Source organism: Natrix helvetica, assembly GCF_964273705.1.
Source record: "Natrix helvetica genome assembly, chromosome: 4".
Lineage (NCBI taxonomy): Eukaryota > Metazoa > Chordata > Lepidosauria > Squamata > Natricidae > Natrix > Natrix helvetica.
The window spans coordinates 137,936,437-137,963,885 of NC_138550.1; the positions used below are offsets into that span (position 1 = coordinate 137,936,437).

The window sequence follows — 27,449 nt, forward strand, 5'->3', positions numbered from 1 at the left end:
CCCAAAAGCAGCTGCTTTTCTGTGCGCCTGGCGTTTAAAACATCCGGCTATCTATCTAAACGCCAGGCACACAGAAAAGGATCGCGGAGCGCTTCGCCCCAACAGCAGCCGTTTAGATAGATAGCCGGATGTTTTAAACGCTGCTGTTGGGGCGAAGCGCTCCGCGATCCTTTTCTGTGCGCCTGGCGTTTAAAACATCCGGCTATCTATCTAAACGCCAGGCGCACAGAAAAGGATTGCGGAGCGCTACTCAGTGGGGTGTGGGCGAGAGAAGAGAATGGATGAGCCGTCTCTCCTCTCCCCGACTAAAACGCTTTCTTTCGCCCGCAGAAGAGCTCGGGCGGGCGAAAGGAAGCGCTTTAGACAGCGGGGGTGTGGGTGAGAGGAGGAGAGAATGGATGAGCCGTCTCTCCTCTCCCCGGACTCCCGACTAAAAGTTAATAAAAAAAGGAAGGAGGGAAGGATGGAACTGGAAGGGAGGCAGGGAAGGAGGGAGGGAGAAAGGAAGGATAAGAGGATAGGGAAAGAGGAAAGAAGGCAGGCAGGCAGAAGGGAGGGAGGTGCAAGGAAGGAAGGAAGCATAGATAAGCAGGAGGGAAAGAAGGCAGGCAGGCAGGAGGAAAGAGGAAGGAGGGAACTGGAAGGGAGGCAGGAAGGAAGGGAGGGTGGAAGATAGTATCAGTGAAAGCAGCAGTGTTCATAGTTGCTTTTACTGTCCTTTTACATTATTTACCTTATAAGTGGTAATAATATTAATAAAAAAAAGTTCTGAGCTACCCTTATTTTGCTTCAAAGTTCTTTATTTGAAATTTAAATTTTTTTCCTGAAATTTCCCTCTTAAAATGAAGGTGCGTGTTATACTCCTGTGCGTGTTATACGCCGATAAATACGGTATTTATCTGCATTAGTAAATATGTCTTTTGTATAGAACTTACAATGTATAATTTTTTTTAAAAAAAACTCTCATAATAGGTACCTCAAATGATTTCAAGTTTGGAATATTTCCTAGTATCACCAATGATTTCAAGTTTGGGTTATTACCAGGGACGTCGAATGATTTCAAGTATGGATTGTTACCTGAATCCTGGCCAAAAGAAAACTGGGAAAATGGTGAGCAAATCTATTAACTTCTGTTCAAATTTTATATTTTCTATTTATATAAGAATTTGCAATGGTAACTTAAGCAAGATACCTATTGTTGAATGATAACTTGCAGATTCACAGACCATAAGAATTTTGAAGGTCCTGGCATATGTTTCTTTCCTACTAAAGATTTGTTATGAGAGAGTTCCCCTCAAACTTGAGAAAAAGCTTTCCTAGTCTGTCTTTACAGATTTCTCAGAATTTGGAAGGTTTAATCATATGTGTGGCCTTACCTTCATTCATTCATATGTACTTAAACTCTGCTACAATTCAAAAATGTGCTTTTTGAATTTCTGGCACAATTTTAAAAAGTTTTGAAACTTTGGTACAATTCATCTGTGAAGTATACTAATGGTGAGCAAATTTCTTGTTGGTTTATTTGGTTTTCAATTAAACTCTATCATTTCAGAAGCCATAATTTTAATTTAAACTGGTGGATCAATGGGGGAGTACAGAGTTTTGAACATTTTAGATTGAAAACTATTTCTAGGGCAGTGATGGTTAGCCTTTTGGCACTGAGTGCCAAAATTGGAGCGTGCACGTGCGCCGGAGCAGCAGAACCAAAACGAGAGCGTTGCTCGGTGGGCATGTGTGCGGCAGCCAGTTGCTCTTCTAGGTTCTGTCACAGCATGCGCACCAGAACCTGGAATAGAAGCTGGCGACAGCATGCGTGCCCACAGATGTGTGCGTGCCTTCACGGCTCTAGGGATTTGCTTTGCCTAAAATTTTGGTTCAACTTGCAGTCTTATATATAAGAATGCATGAGTGATCGACTCTCTTAGTTAGAGGGCCTTTTATTTGCCAAGGTTATGTTAGTACAGGTAGTCCTCAAGTTATGACCACAATTGAGCCCAACATTTCTGTTGCTAAGCGATAGTTGTTAAGTGAGTTTTGCCCCATTTTACGACCTTTCTTGCCACAGTTGCTACATGAAACTGCGATTGTTAAATTAGTAACGCAGTTGTTAAGTGAATCTGGCTTTCCCGTTGAGTTTGGTTGTCAGAAGATCATAAAAGTTGATTACAGGCCCTGGGACACTGTAACCATCATAAATATGAGTCAGTTGCCAAGGGTCTGAATTTTGATCATGTGACCATGGGGATGTTGCAACAGTTGTGCGAAAAGCAGTCATAAATTACTTTTTTCAGTGCCATTGTAACTTAAAATGGTTACTAAATAACCATATGTAAGTCGAGGCCTACCTGCATTAGCATTCTGGCAAACCTTGAACAGAAACATTTCTGAAAATCTTCCTTTATAAATTAGGGGATTACAGAAATCACTCTGTCTCTTTCTGTATGTTTTAGAAAATTTCCAATTTGTATGCTTTATGTTGTTTATTTAATAAGGATAATTGTCTAAACACTTTCAAGCCACTGAAATATTTTACATACAATTGTCACCAATCTTTTCTGATGACCTTAAAAATGGATGAATTAAACACTGGAAAATTTTTCAGAAAGTACCATGTATGCTGTTATATGTAGGTTGTATTAAACAGTTGAAAATCACACTTTTGCTAACCTGTTCTGATCATGTGGTAAATTGGTGTTATGTTCTGTTTAGCCTTGGTCTCACGGAAATCAAGTAATTTAACACCTTAAAAATGGAGGTGAATGAACTAGTTATAAGTAAACATACTTAAGGTATATGGGTGAAATAAATTTGGGTGTTATGGGTATGCACATATTAGCTTTGTACTAAATGGCAATATATAAACACGTACATATACATACACAAACATTATACTATGTTGTTATATCATATTTTGAAAAATATTTTTGCTAACTTATTAAATCACTTTTGTTTGGATCTTTAGGTGATTCTTCTCTAATCATGAATAAGTTGAAGTGTCCACACTGTAACTATGTAGCCAAATATAGAAGAACACTAAAGAGACATTTGCTCATTCATACAGGAGTGAGGTCTTTCAGCTGTGATATTTGTGGAAAATTGTTTACTCGTAGAGAACATGTAAAAAGACATTCCTTGGTATGTAACATCTACAGTTTGCTACAATAAAACTTAATATTTGTTGTATTGAATTGCTCTGGTATCTCATGTTTCATATAGCTGCTAACTGATGTCACATTTGTGCAGTTTACAATTAAAGTGTTTAAATAAGTAGCCTTCTTCAAAGTACAGCATTCTCTGTGTCAATATTTGGAATTATATTGTCCTTTTGGACAAACTAACATCTATAATTGGATAATGGTGAGAAGTTCCTTGAGGCTGGGCTCCAGCATGAGTCCAAAAGCTCAGAAGACTAAACCTCTGGTCCTGGTGACTGACCCAGATTGGTTCCTGTAAAATATGTTTAAACATTCAAAATTAACAAATTAAATAATTAATAAAAAATTGTACCATTTTTCCTAAATACTGCAAAAATGGAAATACATCTCTGGTTCATTATTCAGGAAGACTACTGTTGTAGATAAACTAAATGTTTGAATAGAGGTCTATTTTCTCTCTGGTTGAACCAGAAACAGGATTTAGATGAATATGTAGTGTCTTGCTTTGCTTTTGTTTCAGTAGTCATAAATACAAACCTGCATCTCAGCTATTTTCCTATGCTCTGATTCAGCAACGAGAATACAGAGTGGAATTTTTGCACCTTACAATGTGTACTTGGTAATTAAAAAGCCAAGAAAATTGGTGTCAGAGTTTATTTCCTTTTAATCTCAAGGGCTGAAGGAAATTCAAGATTGGTGTTCCTTGTTAAAGGCTGACTAAATATCTGCTTTAAGTGGTAATATTGTTGAGACATATAGTAATATTTAAGTCTGATATTAAGTTTTAAATTGCCTCCTACAATACTTTATAATCCAATTTACTAAGGAACTGGGGCAGAAATAGGAGCTGAAAAATATAACAAGAACAAAGTAACAAGCTTGTATTTTTTTTCATTGCTCGTGAAGTACAAAATTTTGATATGGATGTAGTAGATCCCATTTGTGGGATCTACTAAACCATGGCTTAAACATTTGTGGCTTTCAAGTATATTAAAATCTTAGTTTGGATTAATAATGAAGCCTAAATCATTTTTAATAAATCTACATTAAATCTGTTGATGTAATAATTCTATCCTTTATGCAGGTTCACAAAAAGGATAAGAAGTACAAATGTATGGTGTGCAAGAAGATTTTCATGCTAGCAGCCAGTGTTGGAATAAGACACGGATCTCGGCGTTACGGTGTTTGTGTTGACTGTGCAGACAAATCTCAGCCAGGAGCACAAGAGGGAGTAGACCAAGTACAGGACACCGATTTTCCTAGAGATGAAGAGTTTGAAGAAAATGAAGTAGGGGAAGCTGATGAAGAGCTACCTGATGATATAGAAGAACCGAATGAGCAGACTCGGTGGGATGAATCTGGGGAAGTCTGTGTGCCTTTAGAAGACTGAGGAGATTTGATCTTATAGATGCTTTATTTTGACGTCATACAGACTGACCATGTTGAATTTTTGGACTGAAGGCTTGGAAAAAATATGGTACAGGCTGGATGAAAGTTAAGTTGCTGTGAAATTTATAGGGTTAAAGCCTTATAGCAAAAAAAGGATTATTAATTTTTTTAAAGATATTTGCACAGGACTGTAAAGCATACAGTCTTTTGGTTGAATTATATAGAGTCCTCACACCTACAGTCAATTATCAAAGTAAAAATTATTTTTATTATTTATAGGATATTACTATTTGGGTCCTAATCTGGTATAGTACTTAACTATGCCTATGTTAATCATTCATGTGTTTCTTAACATGGATGAAATAAATTGCAATTTTTGGAGATGGCTCCCTTGATTCCAATCATAGTTTTTGAATAAAAGCGGCTAGTCTGCCATCGTGGCTTGTGTTTCCTAAAAGGAGGCTTTACCTCACTTCTCTTGCCATTGCCCTTCCCCCAATAGTTTAAATATCCAGCTTCTGGATGACATGAATCTGTGTCACTTAATTGTGTCAGGATATGGTAGCTGACAAGTCCTGGAAACCTAATCACTGATATTTAATTTCCTGAGTTACTTAGGTTTCAGTACTTTTGAGTTTGCAAAATGCTACAGCTCTTTCACCAAATGTTAATAATGATTTAAAACTGCAAGGAAGATTGTGATTGGAATGAAAGAAATGTTCTCCTTGTCACTTAAAGAACTTTATGTTAGACACTTTTTGGCGTGGCTGCCCATTTTAATTTATGTTTTTGTTAGCACTATTCTATTGGCTATTACTTTTATTCACTACTGTATACCTCAGTCCATCACAAAGCTTAGAGTCCTAGAATCTGAAAAGGAGTGTAATTGATATTTTTGATTTTAATAGTCCAGCCAAATTTGTCTGCTTTTGTCTAGTTTTTGTTATGTGGAAAATTAGACATAAGGCTGTCTATTTTTTTGTGCCCCTTTGCTTTTCATTAAAGTAAACACAAACTGAATCTTTGCTTCTCTCCTATTTTGGGGGTTCTTTTATATACCAAACAAACTACGTTTAACTTGGCAGCTTAATTTGCTGGAACTTCTTTTTTAAAAAAAGAAAATTGTTAATATAATTGCTGGAGCTATTTATCCCCAATGCTCTTTGCTTCTGTTTTTGGATGAGAAGTTGAAACTTGAATTTTTGTAGCCATAAATCTTTTCTAAACTTGTTATATTGTACCAATGATTTCAGGCCTTTTTTCTGAGGGAAGGGAGGGTATTGCACCTTTTTTATGCTTAGAATTCTCAGCTTCATCTAGCCTGAATGCACGTGAGCTACCTGAAGTTTAGACACTGCATTCAATATATTACTATGTCACAGTGAATAAATATGCACAGCATTTATCATAATACATAGCTAGGCCAGTGTGATAGTACTGTATTATAAGTTGAGGGTCACCATATTTGAGTTTATTAACTTTAAAATGAGTATATTTTCCTATTTTATATCTGCGAACTAAATTATGGTAGTTGTGTGGTAAACTTAATTGCTTTGACAGATAGAATCTTAATGGTGCTCCATCTGTTCAAAGTTTATATATATATATATAAAATATATATAAAATATATTTAAAGAGACAGCTTTATTATTCCTTATTTCAATACAACAATGGATTAATGTTAGACACTGTTTCTGCTGGATGAAACAGAGACTGAATCATATGGGTATTAAATTGTATAATCTTTTCTATCCAAATACATCATTGGTAGATTCCACATCACTGTAAACCTGACAGATAAGTAGTTATTGGGTTTTGTTTTTAAGAACTGAAAACATCTTATTCTCTTCTAGACTGAAATGAGTAATGTGTAATTCTGTTGGGGTCCAAAGTAGAAAATAGTGGGGAAACTATTGAACTAATATGAATGGGAAGTATTTTAAACGTTAAGTAAATGTTCTGCTCTGTGAATATGTAAGTTATAGTATAAAGATTTCTTTCATCCCATTTATTCCCCATAAAATAGTTTACAATTGATCTACCTATCTTGTCCTAAAATCACTTAAATCTGCTTTATTATAACATACTATTCACTTAATGCTTAAACTGGACCTGGCTTTACATTCTTAATGTATTTTACTTACTCTCTTGAAACCGAATCTCCTTTTGCTACTTAAATCATTTGTGTATATCTGGTAAATTATGACCAAATCTGTTGTTAGATTAAATACAGTAAATTGAAATATACACTTGGTACACTACAGAATTGTTGTGATTTGTTCGGGTTATCTTTTAAAAAACTTGTAGACATATTCAGGATTTTTGTTGGCTTTGGATAAATTATTGTGCATTTTGCATCTCTAGTCAGGCTTTTTTTTAAAAAAAATTACATCCTAAGTGTGACATTTTGGCTATTCCTTTAACAAATCATAAGCATTGTCAAAATTATTTTATCAAAGAAAACTGTTGAATTTAAACTCATACCCCATGGTAGTTGTCTCTACACTGATCTTTTTATTGGTTATGACTAATTGGGAAAAAATGTTGGTCACTTGTATTTTGGAAAAAGTTCTTTATAAACCAGAGATTAAGAATCAGTTATTGTTGAATCCTAACTTCTACATCAATCCTCAAATTGGCTTAGATTTCTGGTATATACATTCTGCACAGCTATTAAAAATCAATCCATCTAGTACCTTTATTTAAGCTGGATTTGGACAGTTAGCTATACTACTATTAAGCAATTTTCCAAAATAGCTTCAGGTAAGAAGCATGTTTATTTAAGCAAGCTTTATTTCCTAAATACACTGTTATGGTATGAAAATGTACATAACTAAAGCAAAATATAGTAATTTAAAAAGTTGCGTGTAAATATGTGAAGCATAATAAAAAGAATAAAGTCCATAGTTTAAAATTTATTTATATATTTAAGCTACTGCCTACAATGTAAGAAACTGCAAGAAATAATGTAGATGGTATCTCTCAGTCTCCCTCTCCTAAGGGTATGTGCCTTAGTTTAGCTCTGGACTTTGTTTATAGCTTTATAAGAATTATGGCATTATGGTAATATATTTGCTTTGCTTAGCCTGGCTACTAGCCTTAAAATCGTAAATTTGCTTGCTTACTTATTTTTTCAATCAAATTAGTTTATATAAGCCCCTTTGAATTTCAGTTTTCCTTTATATATGTCTGCAGGGATTTGTAACGTTTAAAAAAATATTAAATACTTTTTGTATATGTGTATTGTTTTAGCACCCAATAGAGCATGGTACGCTTCTATTTATGCAGAAATATACGATAAAATCCACCAGCTCCATCTAACTGAATATGCACATTGCGCTAAGTATTGTTAAATTGAACATTCTGAATCATGGTTCACTATCTTTTCTTGCAAATGGTGTTTTCTCTCCAAGAAAAACCTGGGAACTCTTAATATGCATCCAAAACCGAAGTCTTAATATCTTCATTCTCGTCTAGATTTTGACATGTTCATAATCATGTATATTTTGTTCATTAGCAGAGAGACCAAGTAGAACTGCTAAAAGGAGTAGTAGGGCTAGGCAATTAATTGGTGCTGGGGCAGGGAAAATCATAGCAACTTGCCAAGTGAACAGAAGTGTAAAACGCAATGATTTAATATAAACCTTTTCTTAGTTTGACAGTTCATGCATTTGTGTGCAAAAAAGATTATCTGAAACAGGAGACAGGAGAAGATATTTGAAGCAGTCAAACAGAATCTTTAGCATGATATAGTCCTGCTAGCAAAGTTGTGGGAATTGAAGTGTCCTTTCAAATTATTTGCATGGCTATACTAAGTAATAGATTCTCTACTGAATTGGTGCTGTAGAGAGAATTGCATAGAACATGTACAACAGCAACATGGCACTAAGCTCTTCTCTTCATACTGCTGTGCTGTAAGTTTGTACATTCCATGTACTTTTGTGGTTAGATTTCCCCTCTTTATAAATGGGTTAATTTGGACTCAATGTCTGCTCAATGGGATGGTTCAGATGGCACTAACCATTAGAGATATTGTGAAGAGTTGATGAATCATATCCTTTATAGAAGTAGACTACGGAAAGAATCCTGAGTTTAAAAAGGTAATTTATTTGCTCTTTGAGATGGTTGATCTTGAAAACATTACATAGTTTTCTTGTATGCTGAACATAATTATGTCAAAAAGAATACCATGCAAGCCCTATTTTTTCACTGGTACTAATTTGTGACAATTTCACATGTGACTTGGATCCATTAATAATGAGAAAAGTATTAAAAGTACCTTGAAATTAATATTTAATATCTTGAGAATATACAAATACTTAAAATATTATCTAAAGCAAAAAGACCTAGTTTATCTTCAGATATTTCTCTAAGTCATAAAAAAAAATAGTTCCATGTATAAAATACAACTTAATTTAAAGAAGAAATTTAAAGAAACTTTTCAAAGAATGATGATTATATAAGGGAAAATTAACTACTTTTTAACTTAGTTCATTGAACTACAATTTGTTGTTAATATATTGGTGATCACTTTCTCCTTCTGTGGAATAGAGGCCATATTGACTTCAGATTTCAAATTGTTGAGATCACACGACGTTATAAACATGGCTACGCAGAAAACTGATTTCATTATGGTTTTCAGCAATCTGCAATAGGAAAAAATGTTAATTATGAATATTGCAATAATTATTCTAAATTAATATCTCTCTCTGTATATGTATATATGTGTGTGTGTGTATATATACACACACACATATATATACACAAGTATGTGTGTGTGTGTGTGTGTGTGTGTGTGTGTGTGTATATATATATACATACATACATACATACATACATACATATATATATAATATATATATATGTTGTATTTGTGCTGATAAATAAATAAATATTTGGGTATACCAGGGGTTGTAACACATACAATACAATACAATAGTAGAGTTGGAAGGGACCTTGGAGGTCTTCTAGTCCAACCCCCTGCCTAGGCAGGAAACCCTATACCGTTTCAGACAAATAGCTATCCAACATCTTCTTAAAGACTTCCAGTGTTGGGGCATTCACAACTTCTGGAGGCAAGCTGTTCCACTGATTAATTGTTCTCACTGTCAGAAAATTTCTCCTCAGTTCTAAGTTGCTTCTCTCCTTGATTAGTTTCCACCCATTGCTTCTTGTTCTACCCTCAGGTGCTTTGGAGAATAGTTTGATATACATATACATATACATATACATATACATATACATATACATATACATATACATATACATATATATATATATATATATAAAAGATATTTGAAATGGTGACCTGGTTTCAGAAAAATACAATGTACTCATGTATAAACTCAGAAAAATAAATGTTTTTTCAGGAGTACCATCTCTAATTCGATAGTACATAATAAAATCAGCATTTTGAAGAACTTTTAAAGCAAATTTCTAGCTGCGTAATTTTCTCATGTCTAACGTTGTTACAGAAAGGAGGGAGTGGACTTCTTGTCTTCTACCAGATCCAATTACTTGGACACCTTTAGATTAGACTTAATTTATTAGCTTTAAATGCCAGTTTAGAAACTTTTATGCTAAAAGTTGCCAGCTAATAGTCTGAAGTACATTTCCTTCAGTGCAAGTCTTCAAACAAGTTGAATAACAAACTCTAAATTCTGTAATGGATCTAGTATAGGGCAAGGAGAGGGAGTAGATGATTCCTGTCCTTTTCTGAAAGTTTGGTTGGTCCCTTAACAATTTTATCATGATATAACCTTTCAGAGGTTATAGTACTATCTACTGAATTTTAAGCACTAAATGAGGATTCTAGTCAAAAAAACTTGTCACAATACTTAACTGCTATAAGGGTTTTTGAAGCCGTGTCCTAGAATTTGCTGCTATAGTTGTTAAGAGGCTTACGAAGTTGGAAAAAAATATTAACTTTCCTATTGTGAAATGGAGTCATCTATTCTTCCAAAACATTTAATAAAAATATCTCTAAGAATACTGTGGAGGGGGGGGGGGGGAGTCCTACATAAATGTCATAGTTCATGTACCCTTCAGGAAGACTGATTTGGCAACTAATTTCCAGTCTTCATTTGCCTAATCCTTAAACTATTTGCAAGCTGCTCAGCATAAACAGAAATCTGAATCTTTAATTAATGAATGTAAAACAGTCATAATTGCTGCAGTGGGGATCATCTGTGGGGATTTTAATCTGGTAGAGACCTTAGCTGGTTGTCAGTCTTTTGGGATTGATTTCAGGTCTGGCTCTCAAATTCTAAAGTCATACAAACTATCCAGTAGAATGAGAACTGGACAACCCTGTCAACTTATTAAATATGCAGAAAGGTCTCTTTTGCGGGAATCTTTTTTGTGGAACTGTTAAAGTATGGAACACCATCTTTAAACTAGTTTACTGAATTGCTAACCATGGCTTAAACATTTAACTTTTTATATCTTTAGCATTTTTGTTATATGTTGCCCAGGTAATGTTTATGGTATTGCAATAACAGCCCTCTACCCTTTGCCATAATCATAATAGTTTTCTAGAAATGCCTGACAAACTTTGTTATCAAGGCAAGCTAAATTCTGCAACCTATATGGAGAAGCAAACAAAAGAAATATTTCCTTACTCTGCTAACCTTCAAAAAGGACAAAGTTATGTGGAGTCACTAAAACGTATGTCTTTGATTGCTATAAATCTGATTCTTTGATTTTCTGAATGTTTTGCCTACCAATCACATTTTATTACAAAAGTAAATTGATCGTTGGGTGATAACAGTCACTTTTGGCATCATGCAAAATGACTGATTAAAATACCCCAGTGAGCTTCCATGGTAGACTTTAACCCCAACACTTGTGTGTCAATGAAAAAAGCAACTGATGTTGAAGCTAGAGGAAAAGTGAAGCCTTCTACCGATGCTAGGAAAAGCAGGTTTAACAATCTGCTTGTTATTATAGCAACAAAATACTATACACTGGTGAGAGAAGTCTGTGAATCTTTCACACATACTGTAATTCTGCAGTATGGTGACCTTCAATGTGGCAATGTGATCAGAACTTCAGTAAGGTTCAATTAATAAAGAGATTGACAAAAACAGTGCATTGTGTCATGTTTTTATTATTAAGCCAACATTCACTGACTGCTGGAAAAAGTATGTAAGGCCCTAAAATAAGCAGCTTTTCAATTGATAACTTCAATCAAATGACAAATCAGATGTGTGTTTGGAGGGCTCTCCCACAAAGCATGGTGCACACATATTGGTGGCTCCATCAGAACCTGTTGTTTATGAAACAGGTTTATGAAAGTGAAACTTGTCTTGATCCAGAGATCTCTATTGACGTTTTAAAAAAGATTATTGAGGCTCATATTAGGAAATTTGATCAAACTTGGTTTCTATCATCTATAGTCATGCAGTTAATGATGATTGCACCTATTGTATATAGTATAATGTATATACTCTTCACGAATAGCTGTTCAATAAAGGTCACTTCAAGATGTACCAGGGTAGCTTTTAGATACCAAATTCGATTATTTGCATATTACCAGATTCTACAAGAGAAATGTCACTTGGTCTCTCTGAGCCAAAGCCTAAGCAAATATGAATCATGCAGCACAAAAATGATCCTAAACAAACAAATCTGCAACAGAAAGACGGATACAGAAGAATGTGCATTTTGAAATTGTTTTTCTAGCCCAACTGAAATGGTATGGCAGGACTTGAAGTGAGCAATTCACACAGCCTCAAATCACCAATAAGCCAAAGTAGTTTTTTTTAAAAGGAGTGGGCCCCACATCCACCCAGTGAGAAGTAACAGTTCTTAGATGAACTTCAGATCACACTGTAGGTCATGTACTGCAGGATTATGAATGGTTCTAGAGTTAACAAACTTTAGTTATTGAAAGTTATATAACTAAAAGCCTCAGGTCATTGTGTAAAGCAGTGATCTCAACTTGACATATACTATAATCCAGCATCCTTTCCCCCAACTACATGCCTCTGAAGGAAATCCAGCAGGACACAAATACTGTACTTTGCTCTTTCCTTATCCCGAAGTCTCCAATGATACGTTATCCCCTGAACATGAAGATCCCAATAGCTGCCATGACTAATAGTAATCACTGATGATCCTCCTTTGAAGCAGTTTAACCCTGACTAATGATTTTTGTAATCTTAATTCACCTAACTGTAAATTTCAGGCAGGAATGCACAGGTTGTTTTCGTTCTGCACGCTCACAGAATTGTATCTGGCTCTCTAACTGCAGTTTTCATAAATATTTTATTCTGAGTCATAACCAGACATTTGCTTCATTTTATACTAGACATTATTAAATATGGAAAGCCAATTACAGAGATTCTGTCTTGTTTTTCCCCCAACATTTACACGCATAGAATGTAAATAAAAAGGTATGTTACTTAAGATACCTGTTTGTGTATTTGAGAAATATGTTCCACCCAATGATTTTTCTCTGTTCTTAGTTTAGAATTTTCCAGTTGCAGTTTGATATGTTGATTTTCTAAATCAATTAGTTGTGTATGAAGATGTTGCCTTTTGTGATCCGCAGATTTTCTTTCTTGTAGATGCAGTAACTATTTGCAGTGATTTTGAAATATATTAATTAGTGTCTAAACCTCAATATTATTTTAAAATGTCTAGTTAAATGACATGCTTGCATTATACTGTAGGCTTCCTTGATTTTAATGGAATAAGGAAGATTGTTCAGGACGGATATATTTACATTTATTTTACATAAGTCACATTTACTGTCAATTCTTACAACGTCATAGACAATGATTCAAAGACTACCTAAATTTTATCCTTAATTATGCTGGTATAATTATATACGATCTTAAGCATGTTTCATGCATGGGTGAATTTATATGCTAAAAGTAAGCTTTTTTCATGTTGAGGACAACGCTGTCAAATACCATACTGGAAATCACTTTCTACAAAGTGAGGGTAGGATAAAAACTAAACTTGTTTTAATTTAAATTTAATTTTGACTCTGCAAAATCCAAGGGATATTACTAGAATTCCCTAGTACAGAAATGGAATGTATATTGACTCTTGTGTTTGAGTTTAATTTATTTATTTATCAAATTTATCAACTTTATAAAGCTGCCCACCTCACAAGTGACTCTAACCAATGAATAACAAAGTTAAAAAGAGGTAATAAATACTAAAGTAATATTATAAATATTATTTATCTAAGTGATAAATTCAGCCTCATTTTGTGGGAAACTATTCCATAAGGCAGTAGCCACAGCAGAGAAGTCCTGTTGCTTAGGGTCCAGCAAATGTTGCTCCCTAGCCAATGGGACTCTTGGATCTGGACAAATGAACAGATGTAATCAGGAACAGGCAATTCCTCAGATAGCTAACTCCATAGAATTAGGTCTTTAAAGATCAAAAACAGCACCTTGAATTTGCCCTGGAAACAAACTGGCAATCAATGCAGCTCACAGAGCAGTGGCTTAATCTGTGTTCTGCTAGGAACACACATAAGTAACATATTTTGCACCAATTGAAACTCTTCAAGGATAGCACCAGGTAGAGTGCATTACAGTAATCCAAATAGGTGACTAGTGACTATGAGGAGATGTCCTCAACGTAGGAACAGATGCAACTGGCACACAATGTGAAGTTATGCAAAGGCCCTCCTAGCTAAAACTGCCACCTGCTCTTCAAGCAGGAGTCATGATTCTAGAAGGACCCCAGATTGTCAAGCTGTCTGTCTGGGACATTATATCTCCATCCAGCACGGAAAATGGGAAAGTTGTAAAACCAGCAGGTCCTAAAAACCAGAACCACTCAGTATGAAGTGGTTCACGATTAATACTGAGTGGTTCTCAGAGCCTTCAGACACTGAGATAGATCATCTCCAGCATTACTTAATTCCCCAGGTACATCTATGTTCTACCAATGGAATTTGAGTTACATAACATATTGTTACAACCTGTTCCTGAGCTTTAAGAACTTTCTGTCTTAGGTTTTGTAACAGAGTCTTCAAGTGGGTGAGTTTCCGCTTCAGTTGCCATGTTTTCTCTCTTCCTGATGTTAGCTCAGACACTCTTCTTGAATAGGAAGTAGTCTCCTCCTCTCTCAGCTGCCTTTCCTACAGCATTTATATTAGTTAGTGTATTAGTAAAAAGAATCATGTTATCTTTTCCTCTGATGTGCTACTGCTATTTCTCTTAACTTCACACATATAATAAGACTGCAAATAATTACATATCTACCATTTCTTTTAAAAAAGGAGCATGTTGCACACGCAGTAGCACCACCTTGTCTGTAAGAAAGGGGTGAGCAACTAGGAGTGCAACTGATTTCATATTTCATTAGTTTCAAACTAATTTCAGTCTTCTCATGCAAGAGATCAACTCAGAATTTGGTAAGAATTATTTAATTCTCTGCTGCATGGAAGACAGAGGTTGAGAGACAGAGGATATCGGAAAAAATTGGAGTTCTTGATCACTTTTGGCCTCACTGAATCCTGAAAATATGAAGAAATGATTTTGGAAAATAGTAGTGAAATAGCAGTAAAATAGACAGCTGATTTCAGTGCCTAAGCCATAAAATTCCTATTACTACTTTTCCAATCACAAGACATAATAGAATTTCCTTAAAGGTCTTCTGTTATTTTATCCTTTATGGCTATTACTATAGTAAAATCCTTCAAATTTATAATGTTCTGTTATGTATTTTTGCATGGATCTGTCAATCAATGTTCTGGAAATTAATAATTTACAGAGAAGAAATCTTGGACTGAAATTTTTGTGTGGCTTCTTTTAATTTTTTCAAGATTGGAATCTGACAAACACGTGAGGCCTACCTGGTTTAGATGCTTGGTACCTTTCTGTATTTGTGCATGTAAAAGACTATTCTCCTTTGTCAAATGTCCACAATCTTCTGCCATCTTGTTGAGCAAATACTTATCTTCATCAGCTGAAAGCTCATTTTCCTTGAGTATCTGCCTTAATTTTTCAGCTTCCTCACTAAGTATAAAACATTTTAAATATTAGCTGTAATGGATCAATCAAAAATAAGGTTCTTTTAAAGTTCTATGCTACCACTATCTCTCCTGATTTTATTACTATACTATGCTGTACTATAGATCAGTGGTTCTCAACCTGTGGGTCGGGACCCCTTTGGGGGTCGAACGACTCTTTCACAGGGGTCGCCTAAAACCATCGGAAAACACATATTTTCGATGGTCTTAGGAACCGAGACACCAATTTTATGGTTGGGGGTCACCACAACATGAGGAACTGTATTAAAGGATCACGGCATTGGGAAGGTTGAGAATCACTGCTATAGATGATTATGCAGAAATGCTTAGCTATCCAGTGTGAACAAGAGATACTGAATAGTTCTAAAAATATTAAAAGGTGGATAACGCAAACGTCTTTACCTAAGTTCCTTAACAAAAGTCTCTTGTGCAGATTGGGACCTCGTTGATAATTTCTCTTCTAAGCGGTAAAGCAATGCTTGCAGTTGTGTGCACTGTGATCTGAGTTCTGAAAGGTTTTTTTCCATGTCTTGGTACTGCCAAATCTTCTGCTGACACTAAATAAAACATATAATAAAATGAATGCTAAACATTCCCTTCTGTCAGGATTTGCTGTTGTTGGAAGCATCATTAAGGATTCTTCTGGTAAGACTATAGAGCAGAGGTGTCAAACTCACAACAAGGCATGGGAGGAGTCACATGTGGGTATTAACACAGCCCATTTGGCCGGAGACTGAGGTAAATTTGAGGCCACTCCCTATGCTTCCTCCTCGTGACTCCCCAAATTAACCTCAGTCTTCGGCCCAGAAGGAGTAACTTTGACTCTCCACTTGGTTTTAGAGGTATTTTGTTCCTTGTATCTTGTCTTGTTCTTTTCCATTTGTGATTCCTCCCACCTCTCTCCTTGCGTCTCTGTGCTGTTTAAATTTCTGTTTTGACTTCGCACAAGTCGGACCTGTTGCACACATGGGAGCCCTCGAACCGCCGGGCGGTTAAAGGAGAGGGTGCTGTACCGCGCGACCCCTAGATCCATCAGTAGGGGTCACAGAATGCTCCAGAGGCTACTGAATGAGTGGCTTGGTCGGAGCCAGCTCGGCATTGGTCACCATTTTAGATGGCGGCCATCTTGGGACACACGTGGAGGGGTGCAAGGATCGGCGCATGTTTCAAGCCACCACAGGTGTACAGAAACACTGCCAGGAAGGAAAAGGTTCTCTTCGGGCCTGTGCTCTGCTGGTAATCCGGAGAGGGCCCTTTGATCGGCGGTGGGCCGGCTTATTTGGGCTGCGGATCGGCAGCAAGGCAGAGGATTGCGCCAGTCTGAAGGAGCTCCGGACCGCGCGCAGGAGCTGGGCCGGTTGGAATAGAGAGGAGGTGGGAAGGCAGCGTCTGTAAGTAGAAGCGATGGTGGAGGCTGCGAGGAGTGGGGAGGCGGCTGCCCCTAGATCACCAGGGGATTCGAATCTAGGTGAGGAGACCATCCGGGGGGCAACCCGTGTATCGAGGGGGAGGCCTACATCTAAGAAGGCCACTTATAAATCTGCTAGGAAGAGAGCACATAGCAAAGAGCCCCACATTACCAGAGCGACAGGCAGAAGGCTTAGGGAGGAGGTCAGTCCTTCCCCATCCAGGTCACATTCTCCTCTTTGGCCTTTACCCCTGCCAGGGGTCCAACTGGGCTCCCCAGATTCTCCATGTAGCTTGGAGAGGGATGCTAGCCCACTATCCCCTCCTCTGTCTCCAGCCCAGTCTTCAGGACACCGGGAATACCCCTTTGGCCACAGGGCAACGGCTTCTTCCAGGCCATGCTTGGCTCCTCAGTCTGTTGAGCCTCCCAGCCTCTCACCTGCTTATCCAGAGCTTTCTGAGGGTTTTCAGAATGTGATTGCCCGTGCAATTGCTCAGGGCATCTCATCAGGCATGCAGCATCAATTTCAAGCCTCTAGATGAAAATCTCATGGTATCCCACGAGGTCATCCAGATCAACCCCAATCTTCTGCAGCTAGAGAGCGCAGATCGGATTCCCCTTCCACAACTAGTGAGGGGTCTGGATTAGAGGAAGAGGGACAGAAGGATATAGCCTTCTCTGAGGATGAAGATCCCCAGGTTCCATAGGCCCCTCCTATTGCTGGCTTGTTCCCTCCCGCCTTGTTTGGTTCCCTGCTTTGCAAGGCCAGGGCTACTGCAGATCTGGATAGCACTCCAGCCCCTTCTCAAGCCGCTACTGGTTCCACTTCCAGTGGGGGGACCAAGAAGGGGCCCTTTTATAAGCCACAAGTTGAAAAGGAAGAGATTCCTACACCTGATTTATTTATAGAAGTGCTCAAATCTCAGTGGGCAAAGCCTGGCAGGTTTCCCACTACAGGCAGTAATGATCGCAGGTTTTATAATCTTAATGCAGCCTTCACTCAAGCACTGCAGGTGCCATCCATAGATGTCCTAGTGGCTGGCCTGGCCTCCACTTCTGCGGTGGTGACCGGTGATATTTCCAACCGTCTGAAGGCAGAAGAAGGCGGAAATGGGTCTGTGCAAGACCTTTCAGGCTGTAACATGGGCAATAACGGTGGCAGCTGCTGCTTCATTTTTTAACAGATCCACTCTGCTTTGGCTGGAGCAGCTTCATGATAGAACCCCCGTTTCTGACATGCGACTACTACAGGACATCAAGAAACTGATGGAGGCCACTCAGTTTTCAGCTGACGCCACGCTGGATGCGGTGAAGTATTCTTCCAGGGCTCTATCCTGTTCGGTGGCTTCCAGGCGCCTGCTCTGGCTGCGCAATTGGCAAGCAGAGTCTCGGGCAAAGTGGCATTTGGTGTACGGGAGACAAGCTGTTTGGAGCATCTCTTGACCCTATCCTAATCAAGAATAAGAATAAGCGCAAGGTCTTCCCCTCTATGACTAAGCGCTCTGACCACCGCCCTGCGCCTTACCCAAGGAGGTCCCCATACCAAACCCCTGAGCAGCACTTCCAACAGCCGAAGTATTCTGCATCCAGATATGCCAGAGAGGGAGATAGGCATTTTTCTAGGGACAGATACAGGTACCAACAGCCCAGTAGGGGTCCATTTCAAGGGGGTGGGGGGTGGCCGTCCCTTCCACAGAAACAAGCAATTCGGGGTCGGATCACCCGATCGGCAGCCACCTTACCTTGTTTGCGGATCGCTGGAAGCACATGACTACTGATGCATGGGTTCTTCACACAATTGAGTTTGGTTTACAGTTAGAGTTTCGTTCTTATCCCCTGAATAGGTTCTGTCTTTTCCCTTCCTCCAAGAATCTGGCAAAACGTTCCCTTACGCGCAAGGCCATTCGGCATTTGCTTGACATCAGGGCAGTGGAGTTAGTTACGGAAGCGGAGAGAGGTTTAGGGTTTTATTCCAACCTGTTTGTGGTTCCTAAGAGTTCAGGGGGGTGGAGAGCCATCATAGATTTAAAATTGTTAAATTCCAGACTGGTCTACCAAAAGTTTAAGATGGCCTCTCTCAAGTCCATATTGGAGGGCATCAGGCAGGGTGACTAATTAGCCTCCATTGATCTCACGGAACCCTACCTTCACATTATGATCGCTCCGGACCGTCGTAAATTCCTCAGATTCGCCTAGGGTGGAGTGCACTACCAATACAGGGCCCTTCCCTTTGGTTTGACATCTGCCCCTAGAACCTTCACCAAGGTGTTAGCTGTAGCTGCAGGCCATCTTAGGTCCTTCCCTGTCTGGTTACATTGTTACCTTGATGACATTCTCGTGCTGGCCACTACAGCAGACTGAGCTAAGAGGGATTTGAATCTCACAATTGCCACCCTGCGGTCCCTGGGGTTCTCGATTAATCTAGCCCCTACCAATAAGCTCCAGCATTTAGGGACCATCATTGACTCGGTGGCGTGTGAAGTGTTTTTGTCACAGGAGCGTAGGGACAGTATTTTGGAGTTGATCCGGGAGATCCACAAGACACGTTCTGTTCCCGTAGTCCTTTTCTCCAGGCTCCTGGGCAAGTTTATCTCCTGCATCGGGATAGTGCCTTGAGCTCGCCTTCATGCCAGAGAGTGACAGTGGCTCCTGCTGCCGCACCAGAGAGACGGGAAGTGTGACACCATCTTCAATGTTCTGGTGTCACCCCAGGTGTTTCTCTCCTTCCGTTGGTGGATGTCGCCAGCCCTGGCCAAAGGTTCCCTCTTCAGGGAGCCAGACAGGTTGGTCCTGACTACAGATGCGAGTATGTTCAGCTGGGGGGCACACCTGCAGTCCCAGATAGTGCAGGGCAGGTGGACGCCCGCAGATCTGCAGATGAACATCAACTGGCTGGAGCTCAGGGCAATTCACTTGGCGCTTCGGTACTTCAAGGAAGTGGTGGTCGGTCAGCATATCCTGGTCCTGATGAACAATGTGGTGGCCAAGGCCCATGTGAACAAGCAAGGGGGCACACACTAATTGGCACTAGGCAATGAAGCAGTTCGACGGGGCAACTCGGTGGAATGGAATCTCATCGATTCGGGTGGAGCACATCTCCGAGGTGGACACCCGACAGGCAGATTGGCTCAGCAGGGAGACGGTGGACTACGGGGAGTGGCAGTTACATCCAAGCATCTTCGAGCGGATTTGTCAGAGGTTTGGTCGGCCGACAGTGGATCTCTTTGCCGCCCCGTCGAATGCCCAGGTTCCAAGGTTCATCTTGCGGTTCCCAGCATGGGGAGCAGTGGACGTCGACGCCCTTCGTTGCAAATGGCCGTCCGGACTCCTTTACGCCTTCCCTCTGCTTCCTCTCCTTCCCGGGGTTCTGAGGAAGCTAGTGCTAGAGAGGGCAGAAGTGATTCTGATAGCGTCCCATTGGTCCCAACGGCCCTGGTTTGCGGACCTTGTGGGTCTGTTGGTTCTAGTTGTTGTCCCTTGTTCTTGTTCCCTTCCTTCCCAGGCTCTTCTTGGACTGGACCATCAGTTAATTTGGGAAGTCACGAGGAGGAAGCAGAGGGAGTGGCTCAAATTTACCTCAGTCTCCTGGCAAATGGGCCCTGTTAATACCCACGTGTGCCTCGTCCCACGATCGCTTCTAGACATGCAGTTCAGGTAAGATGAACTGACATTTTCTCCGTTCACTAAACCGGCGGTAGGCGTGGCCAAGGCATGATGCATCCAGCCCGTGAGCTGCAGGTTTGACACCCCATTTCTAGCATAAGGAATATACACTTATTATCTATTGCTTATATAGCATTTATGCACTAACCTTCCAGATTGCCCATTTGTTATCAGATATTGCATCTGTCATAACACTAGTATCTATGCATCTTGTTCCTTGCGATTAAGCCAAATTTCACCAGATTTTAATTCAAGTTTTACTAAAATGGGCACTCATTGCTAGAGCAGGTTGATGGGCATCCCTGTCCATAATTCTGGAAGCCGTATTCATTTTAATACTAGAGCTAGCTCTGAATAATATCAATTTTAATCAATTTCCATTAGAGCAGACATGAACATGAATTTTAATGCCCAAGGCTTCCCATTAAACTAATGAAGGCTGTTGTTTCATGACAAGACTGAAGGCTTAATTGACAGAGATGACTGGCCATTTCATAGAACTAAAGTTCCAAAATCACTTTTCAGGAACTAAGAAATAAAATAGGCTTGATCTTCAAATAATCCAAGTCAGAAATTTTTACTTTATGTATGAGTAGATCTACATAATGACCAAAGTTTTCAGAACTATATATACTTTAACGTTTGTACTGCAAACGTTTGTACTCCAAAAAGTGGAGTTATATTTCTCTTCAGAAATGTCATCTATTTGGATTAGCAAAAGCCTATTGAAGACACATAGTTTAGATAAATTATAGTTTAGGTAATAAATGCATATTATTTTCACTTTTAAGAAAGAATTGTCTATTCATCACAAGTCTCTCATTTTAAAATTAAAATTAATCCAACCATATATGCCTCTAACATAGCAATAACTCTTTCACGAATGCATTTGGTAAATGTCTTAACTGCAGTAACTTACTTTTGATTCCAAAAGACAGACAGCATGTTCTTTTTCTTTCACTGAATTCACAGTCTCTTGCATTTCTCTCTGAATTTTTAGCAGTTCTGCTTCTTTGTGTGAAATATCCTGGGTAGAGTGTTCAAGCATTTTCTTCAGTTTCGTAACCTCCTCCATTAGTAGCAGCTTTTCTTTAGCACTTGCATCTGCAGGAAATCATCAGGATCGCTCCATACATTTAAAATATGCCTGGTCTTCCTGTAAACATCTATTTCCTTTCTTGTGTGACTGCTTAGTTGAATTATGACATTAAGCCTCCAGATGTTTCTGAGGCTAGGACTCTAAAACTACTTATTAGGAAAGATAACCCCCTGAAACAAAGCAGGGCTTATGTCCAGATAAAACATACTTACAGTATGTGAAGAATGGGAATAAACAATATTTGAGTTGCTGCACCACCTTATGTGCAACTTCTTGAAAACCACTAGGCTATTTTTGTTGTGTAAACACACAAACAATGTGTACAGAGTTATGTGTTTGTATTATAGTGTCCCTCAGTCCAGGAAGATAGCTAGACAACTTTGCATTCAAAATCTCGGAGCTCTATTTTTTTTTCCTTTTGCCCGGATTACCGTACTTCTTCCAACAGCAATGCAGATGGGAATGCTGGCTCTAGCAATCTGAGATTCAGTGTCCTCCATTATTGTGGTTTTAGTAGAGAGGGAAATATCTAATTGCGATAGGGTTTTTTTAATATATAAAAGAGGTTGAGGGGCGGTAGTAAATTCAGCTATGAATGGAGAATTCTATAGTAGTATAGTTTATACTATGGAACTCTCCCCACTCATGGAAGAAATATAGCAGATGTTGTTTAAAAAGTTTTAGAAAAGAATTTTTGGTGCCTTATTCCACCTAAGAAAGGAAACTTGTATCAGAAGTGACTGGATTCATATATTGTTTGAGCAATGATAATCTTAAGAAAGGCTTACCAACTGGCCCAATTGTAGTTTATAAACTATGATTTAGGATTGTAATGCAACATGCATAAATAGCATCTGCTCCAAAATGGGTATTATAATAGACATCAAACAAATATTCATATTTCCTAATCTAGCAAATGTTGGGAAAGCCTGAATTTCCTATACTGGTTAGCAGTGACGTGTGGTGAGGTTTATGGCTGGTGAGGCTGGTGACATCATCAGCAAGGCGGGGAATGGGACCACGTGTGCTGGAGGCTCAGGCTGCCTCAGCCTCCAGCACACGTGATCCCATTCCCCGCCTTCCTGAGCGTGCTCTGCCGGCTCGCGCTCCACAGTCCTCAAAAGTGACTGGGGAACGACGAGAACCTTCCTGCCTCTGCTGGACTTTGCGCGCTCCTCTGCTGGACTTTGCGCGCTCCTCGCGACTGCATATTGCAGTTGCGAGGAGCGCGTGAAATCCAGCACAGGCAGGAAGGTTCTCGTCGTTCCCCAGTCGCTTTCGTGCCTTCGTCATCCGGGAGCGCCGACAACATTTCTGCCTCCGCCCTCCGCAGCTCTCGGGCGCGCCCGGACGGAGGTAGCCAGAATGGTGCTGAGGCAGTCCAGCGGGCGAGCGACCGAGGATCAGGCTGCTTCGCTCGCTCTTTCGTCCGCCCGGACCGCCTCGGCGTCACTGTGGCTACATCCGTCTGGCTGCGCCCGGGGGCTGCGGAGGGCGGAGGCAGAAATGTTGTCGGCGCTCCCAGATGACGAAGGCACGAAAGCGACTGGGGAACGACGAGTCGCTTTCGTGCCTTCGTCATCTGGGAGCGCCGACAACATTTCTGACTCCGCAGCTCCGCAGCTCTTGGGCACGCCCGGACAGAGGTAGCCAGAATGGCGCTGAGGCAGTCCGGCGGGCGAGCGACCGAGGATCAGGCTGCCTCGCTCGCTCTTTCGTCCGCCCGGACCACCTCGGCGTCACTGTGGCTACATCCGTCCGGCCGCGCCCGGGGGCTGCGGAGGGCGGAGGCAGAAATGTTGTCGGCGCTCCCAGATGACGAAGGCACGAAAGCGACTGGGGAACGACGAGTCGCTTTCGTGCCTTCGTCATCCGGGAGCGCCGACATTTCTGACTCCGCAGCTCCCGGGCGCAGCCGGACAGATGTATATAATATTATAATATTATAATATTATATATACATATACATATACATATACATATACATATACATATACATATACATATACATATACATATACATATATATATATATATATATATATATACATATACATACATACATACATACATATATAATATAATATTATATAATATTATATACTATTATTTCATGAAGAGAGGTGAGGCTCTGCCTCCCCTGCCTCCCCTGACCGCACGTCCCTGCTGGTTAGAGTAACAGTCTTCTTTCTCCTTTTCCTCTGGACTTCTACACATGTTCATCTTAAAAAAAAGAAAAAGACAGCTTTGCTTGGTATTACAAGTGTGATTGCAACACAAAGCTCCTGTCTTGTAAAGCCAGATTTTCCCAATTTCTGATAATCCATTATCAGAATATAGAATATAGTCACATTCTATACTGCAGTGATCCAGTTCACATACATAAATTTAGCTTAATAGCAAGAATGACACCCGATGAGGAGAAGAGTTTTTCATTACCAGACAGTACTTGAAGACGTTTGTGTATTGCTTGAGTTTCAGTTTCATAATGTTTGGTGCTATTTTCTTTCTTTGCTATATCTATTTCTGTTCTGTTTATGGTGGCTTCCAGTTCCTTTGAAAATATGCAATAGATTAATTTCATGTAAATGCACTTATTTCAGCTAAAAGACTAGTAAAAGCGCTTTTTGAATGTTGGAGAACACTGCTGAGAATATCACAGGCAACCAAGAAAACAAACATAGATTATCAAATAAATGAATTTTCATTTATTTTCATTTATTCGTGAGTTTTCATTTGGGACACAAGTGAATGGGCTCAAATTATCATACATTGGATGCATGATTGAAGACCTAGCTCCTATAACCTAGAAAGATGGAATGAAACAGAAGAAAGGAAAGGAAGGGAAAACTAATAGCAAAGTGGATGTTACTGCAATGATTAATGCACTTGAAGGTCGCGTTGGTAGATGATCTCTGGAGGGCCAGAGATAGGGGTTGTTTTTCTATCCTGGTCCTATTAGACCTCTCGGCGGCTTTTGATACCATCGACCATGGTATCCTGTTGCACCGACTGGAGGGGTTGGGGGTCCGGGGCACCGTTTTGCGGTGGTTCGGCTCCTACCTCTCTGGCCGGACGCAACGTGTGTTGGCAGGGGAGCAGAGGTCGACCCTATGCCCCCTTACTTGTGGGGTGCCACAGGGGTCGGTCCTCTCGCCACTCCTGTTCAACACATACATGAAGCCGCTGGGTGAGATCATCCGTGGTTTCGGGGTGGGATATCATCTGTACGCTGATGATACTCAGCTGTACATTTCCACCCCGAACCACCCCAACGAGGCCGTCGAAGTGATGTCCCGGTGTGTGGAAGCCGTACGGGTCTGGATGGATGACAACCGACTCAGGCTCAACCCTTCCAAGACGGAGTGGCTGTGGGTTCCGGCTCCCCGGTTCAACCAGATAATTCCATCTCTGGCCATTGGGGGCATTCAACTCGCCCCCGTGGAGCGGGCGCACAATTTGGGCGTCCTCCTGGATGCCAGGCTGTCCATGGATGAACATGTGACGGCCGTGGCCAGGGGGGCGTTCCACCAGGTTCGCCTGGTGCGCCAATTGCGCCCCCTATTGGACCGGGATGCCCTACGCACAGTCACCCATGCGCTGGTGACGTCTCGCCTGGACTACTGTAACGCTCTCTACATGGGGCTTCCCTTGAAATGCACTCGGAGACTGCAGTTGGTCCAGAATGCGGCCGCGCGGGTGATTATGGGGAGTACTAAGTACTCCCATGTGACACCTCTCCTGCGCGAGCTGCACTGGCTTCCTGTGGTCTATCGAGTGCGTTTCAAGGTCTTGATTACGATCTTTAAAGCGCTCCATGGCTCAGGACCTAGTTACCTGCGGGATCGTATTCTGCCCCATACATCCCTACGACCCATCCGCTCGCACAGAGAGGGACTTCTCCAGGTGCCGTCCACCAGACAGTGCCATGGGGCGGCGCCTAGGAGCAGAGCCTTCTCTGTGGCGGGCCCAGCCCTGTGGAATGACCTCCCCCCGGATATTAGGACCACTACTGACCTCCGCTCCTTCCGTGTCAAGCTCAAGACCCACCTTTTCCAAATAGCTGGCCTGGCTCAACCATAACTTCGTATCGCTCCTGATGGGTTTTTTAATTTAGTAATTTTATTTAAGGGGATTTTAAATTGTGTTTTTAATTGTCTTTCACTTATAAGTCAACTCTCCTCCATGCACATATGTATATGTCTCTGTTCTTTTTGGTATATATGTTTGTCTTATGTGTATTTTTATCCGTTTTGATTGTACGCCGCCCCGAGTCCTTCGGGAGAGGGTTGCGGCTAATCAAATAAAATTATTATTATTATTATTATTATTATTATTAAGGACCAGACTAGGAAAAAATCATCATGGAGAAAATTTACCTACAGTATGTGGTCACTAAGAATTGACACTTATTGATGCCGCTGAATCCCCCAAGCAATGGGGTAGCTCAGTGTCATATTAGATTAGCTTGTTTACATATACACTACTTAGTTTAACTGAACCACAGTTTATTAACATAACTTGGTTACCTCGATTTACACAATAGGCAGAATTACCTAAAGTGGCTGCACATTAATCCATAAACTAATGAAGAAAAGGCATCAAATTAAGGAATAAATAAATATGATGAGATCATCTAAAGTACTGCTCTACAAGCAATTGCAAGGATGGGTTATTTCTACAAACAGGTAATTATGTGATGTTATAACACATATTTATGATTTAAATAAAATGAAAAGACTATTCTATAAAGAGCCAGTGCAAATACAAAGATATCGTTGATAATTTTCCTTTCGAATGAACATGACGCTTTATTAAAACTGACAGATTTATTTTTTAGACAGGGTATCTTAACGATGCTTAAAGAAATGCCAACTTAAAAGCAACATGAAGGTGCTATAGAAAGAGCATCTCATATGGCCACAGAAACCTGTAATGATTGTTGAGGATACTGACATTGGAATGCTAATGCAAGAGAACCAAACAAAACCTTAACAGAAGTTACCTTCAGAGTCTGCAATATCGTTGTGGCTTTTCTAGTAACTTTAAGTGGGATGTGTGTAGCATTCTTAGCTTTCTCTCTAGTTCACGGTGCATGATTAAGGAATAAGATATATGATATTTGAAAGATCAATTCCTAGTTTCAGAAACAGGTAAACATCAGAAATACGTTAATAATCTTGAGTCATCATATTAATTTGCTATTATCTTCATAAAAATATGATTCCCCAAAAAATCCAGCTTCAAAAATTCTAAATTTCTGACAAGAGCATGGGTGATTTTGGCACTCCTTTTGGGAGCACTAAATATACACGATTTACATTTTTGAGGTAGGACTTAATGTAAGTTTTTTTCAATAGTCTTAGAAATAATAAATTACTTTTCAGGTTTTTTTAAACAGTATAAAAGAAAAGTATCCATATGCAATATAAAGGAGGATATAAAGGTATTATTTGGCCTCCAAACTTGCATTGTTTTCAGATGAATGGCTAGGGGTTAAATTTTAGATTTGTTCCATTGTTAACTAAGCTTATAACTGTATATCTCACTGCAAATAAAGTAAGGATATACGATTCTTATAATGTTTGAAGCAGAGAATGATAATTAAACTTCCCCAACTTAAAAAAATAATTTAAATTTAATAAAGTGAAGCACAACCCTCTAATATGATCTATTGCCAACAATACCTCATTGATATTTTAAAAAAATGAATATTTTGAGCAGCTGAGGCCCACT

General features: G+C 39.7%; 2 protein-coding genes across 3 annotated transcripts in view; one reads left to right on the forward strand and one right to left on the reverse strand.

The window, feature by feature from the left end:
• The window catches only part of ZBTB10 (zinc finger and BTB domain containing 10), a 23,359-nt gene extending 16,557 nt beyond the window's left edge, over window positions 1-6,802 (forward strand). For both annotated transcript variants that reach the window (XM_081951013.1, XM_081951012.1), the window contains 3 exons: window positions 973-1,110; window positions 2,963-3,135; window positions 4,240-6,802. In XM_081951013.1, coding sequence (XP_081807139.1) covers window positions 973-1,110; window positions 2,963-3,135; window positions 4,240-4,545 — 617 coding nt within the window. In that variant the 3' untranslated portion in view covers window positions 4,546-6,802. The remainder of the gene's footprint in view (window positions 1-972; window positions 1,111-2,962; window positions 3,136-4,239) is intronic.
• Window positions 6,358-26,798, reverse strand: LOC309391005 (uncharacterized protein). The gene is made up of 8 exons (XM_081951014.1): window positions 26,719-26,798; window positions 24,153-24,267; window positions 21,534-21,718; window positions 15,946-16,100; window positions 15,367-15,529; window positions 14,491-14,649; window positions 12,959-13,123; window positions 6,358-9,190 (listed from the first exon to the last, which is right to left on the reverse strand). Exons 3-8 carry the CDS (start codon window positions 21,687-21,689, stop codon window positions 9,131-9,133), a joined length of 858 nt encoding a protein of 285 aa, XP_081807140.1. The 5' UTR covers window positions 21,690-21,718; window positions 24,153-24,267; window positions 26,719-26,798; the 3' UTR covers window positions 6,358-9,130.
• Window positions 26,799-27,449: the final 651 nt, after the last annotated feature.

What these genes read in the sequence shown, in the direction of transcription:
- LOC309391005 (XM_081951014.1), bottom strand. Translation starts at nt 21,689, where the DNA reads ATGGAGGAGGTTACGAAACTGAAGAAAATGCTTGAACACTCTACCCAG. An exon ending in TCTGTCTTTTGGAATCAAAA is followed by an intron (nt 16,101 to 21,533) that starts GTAAGTTACTGC and finishes TGTTTTATTTAG; the next exon opens with TGTCAGCAGAAGATTTGGCA. An exon ending in TTCTTAAAGCTCAGGAACAG is followed by an intron (nt 13,124 to 14,490) that starts GTTGTAACAATA and finishes CACTGCAAATAG; the next exon opens with TTACTGCATCTACAAGAAAG.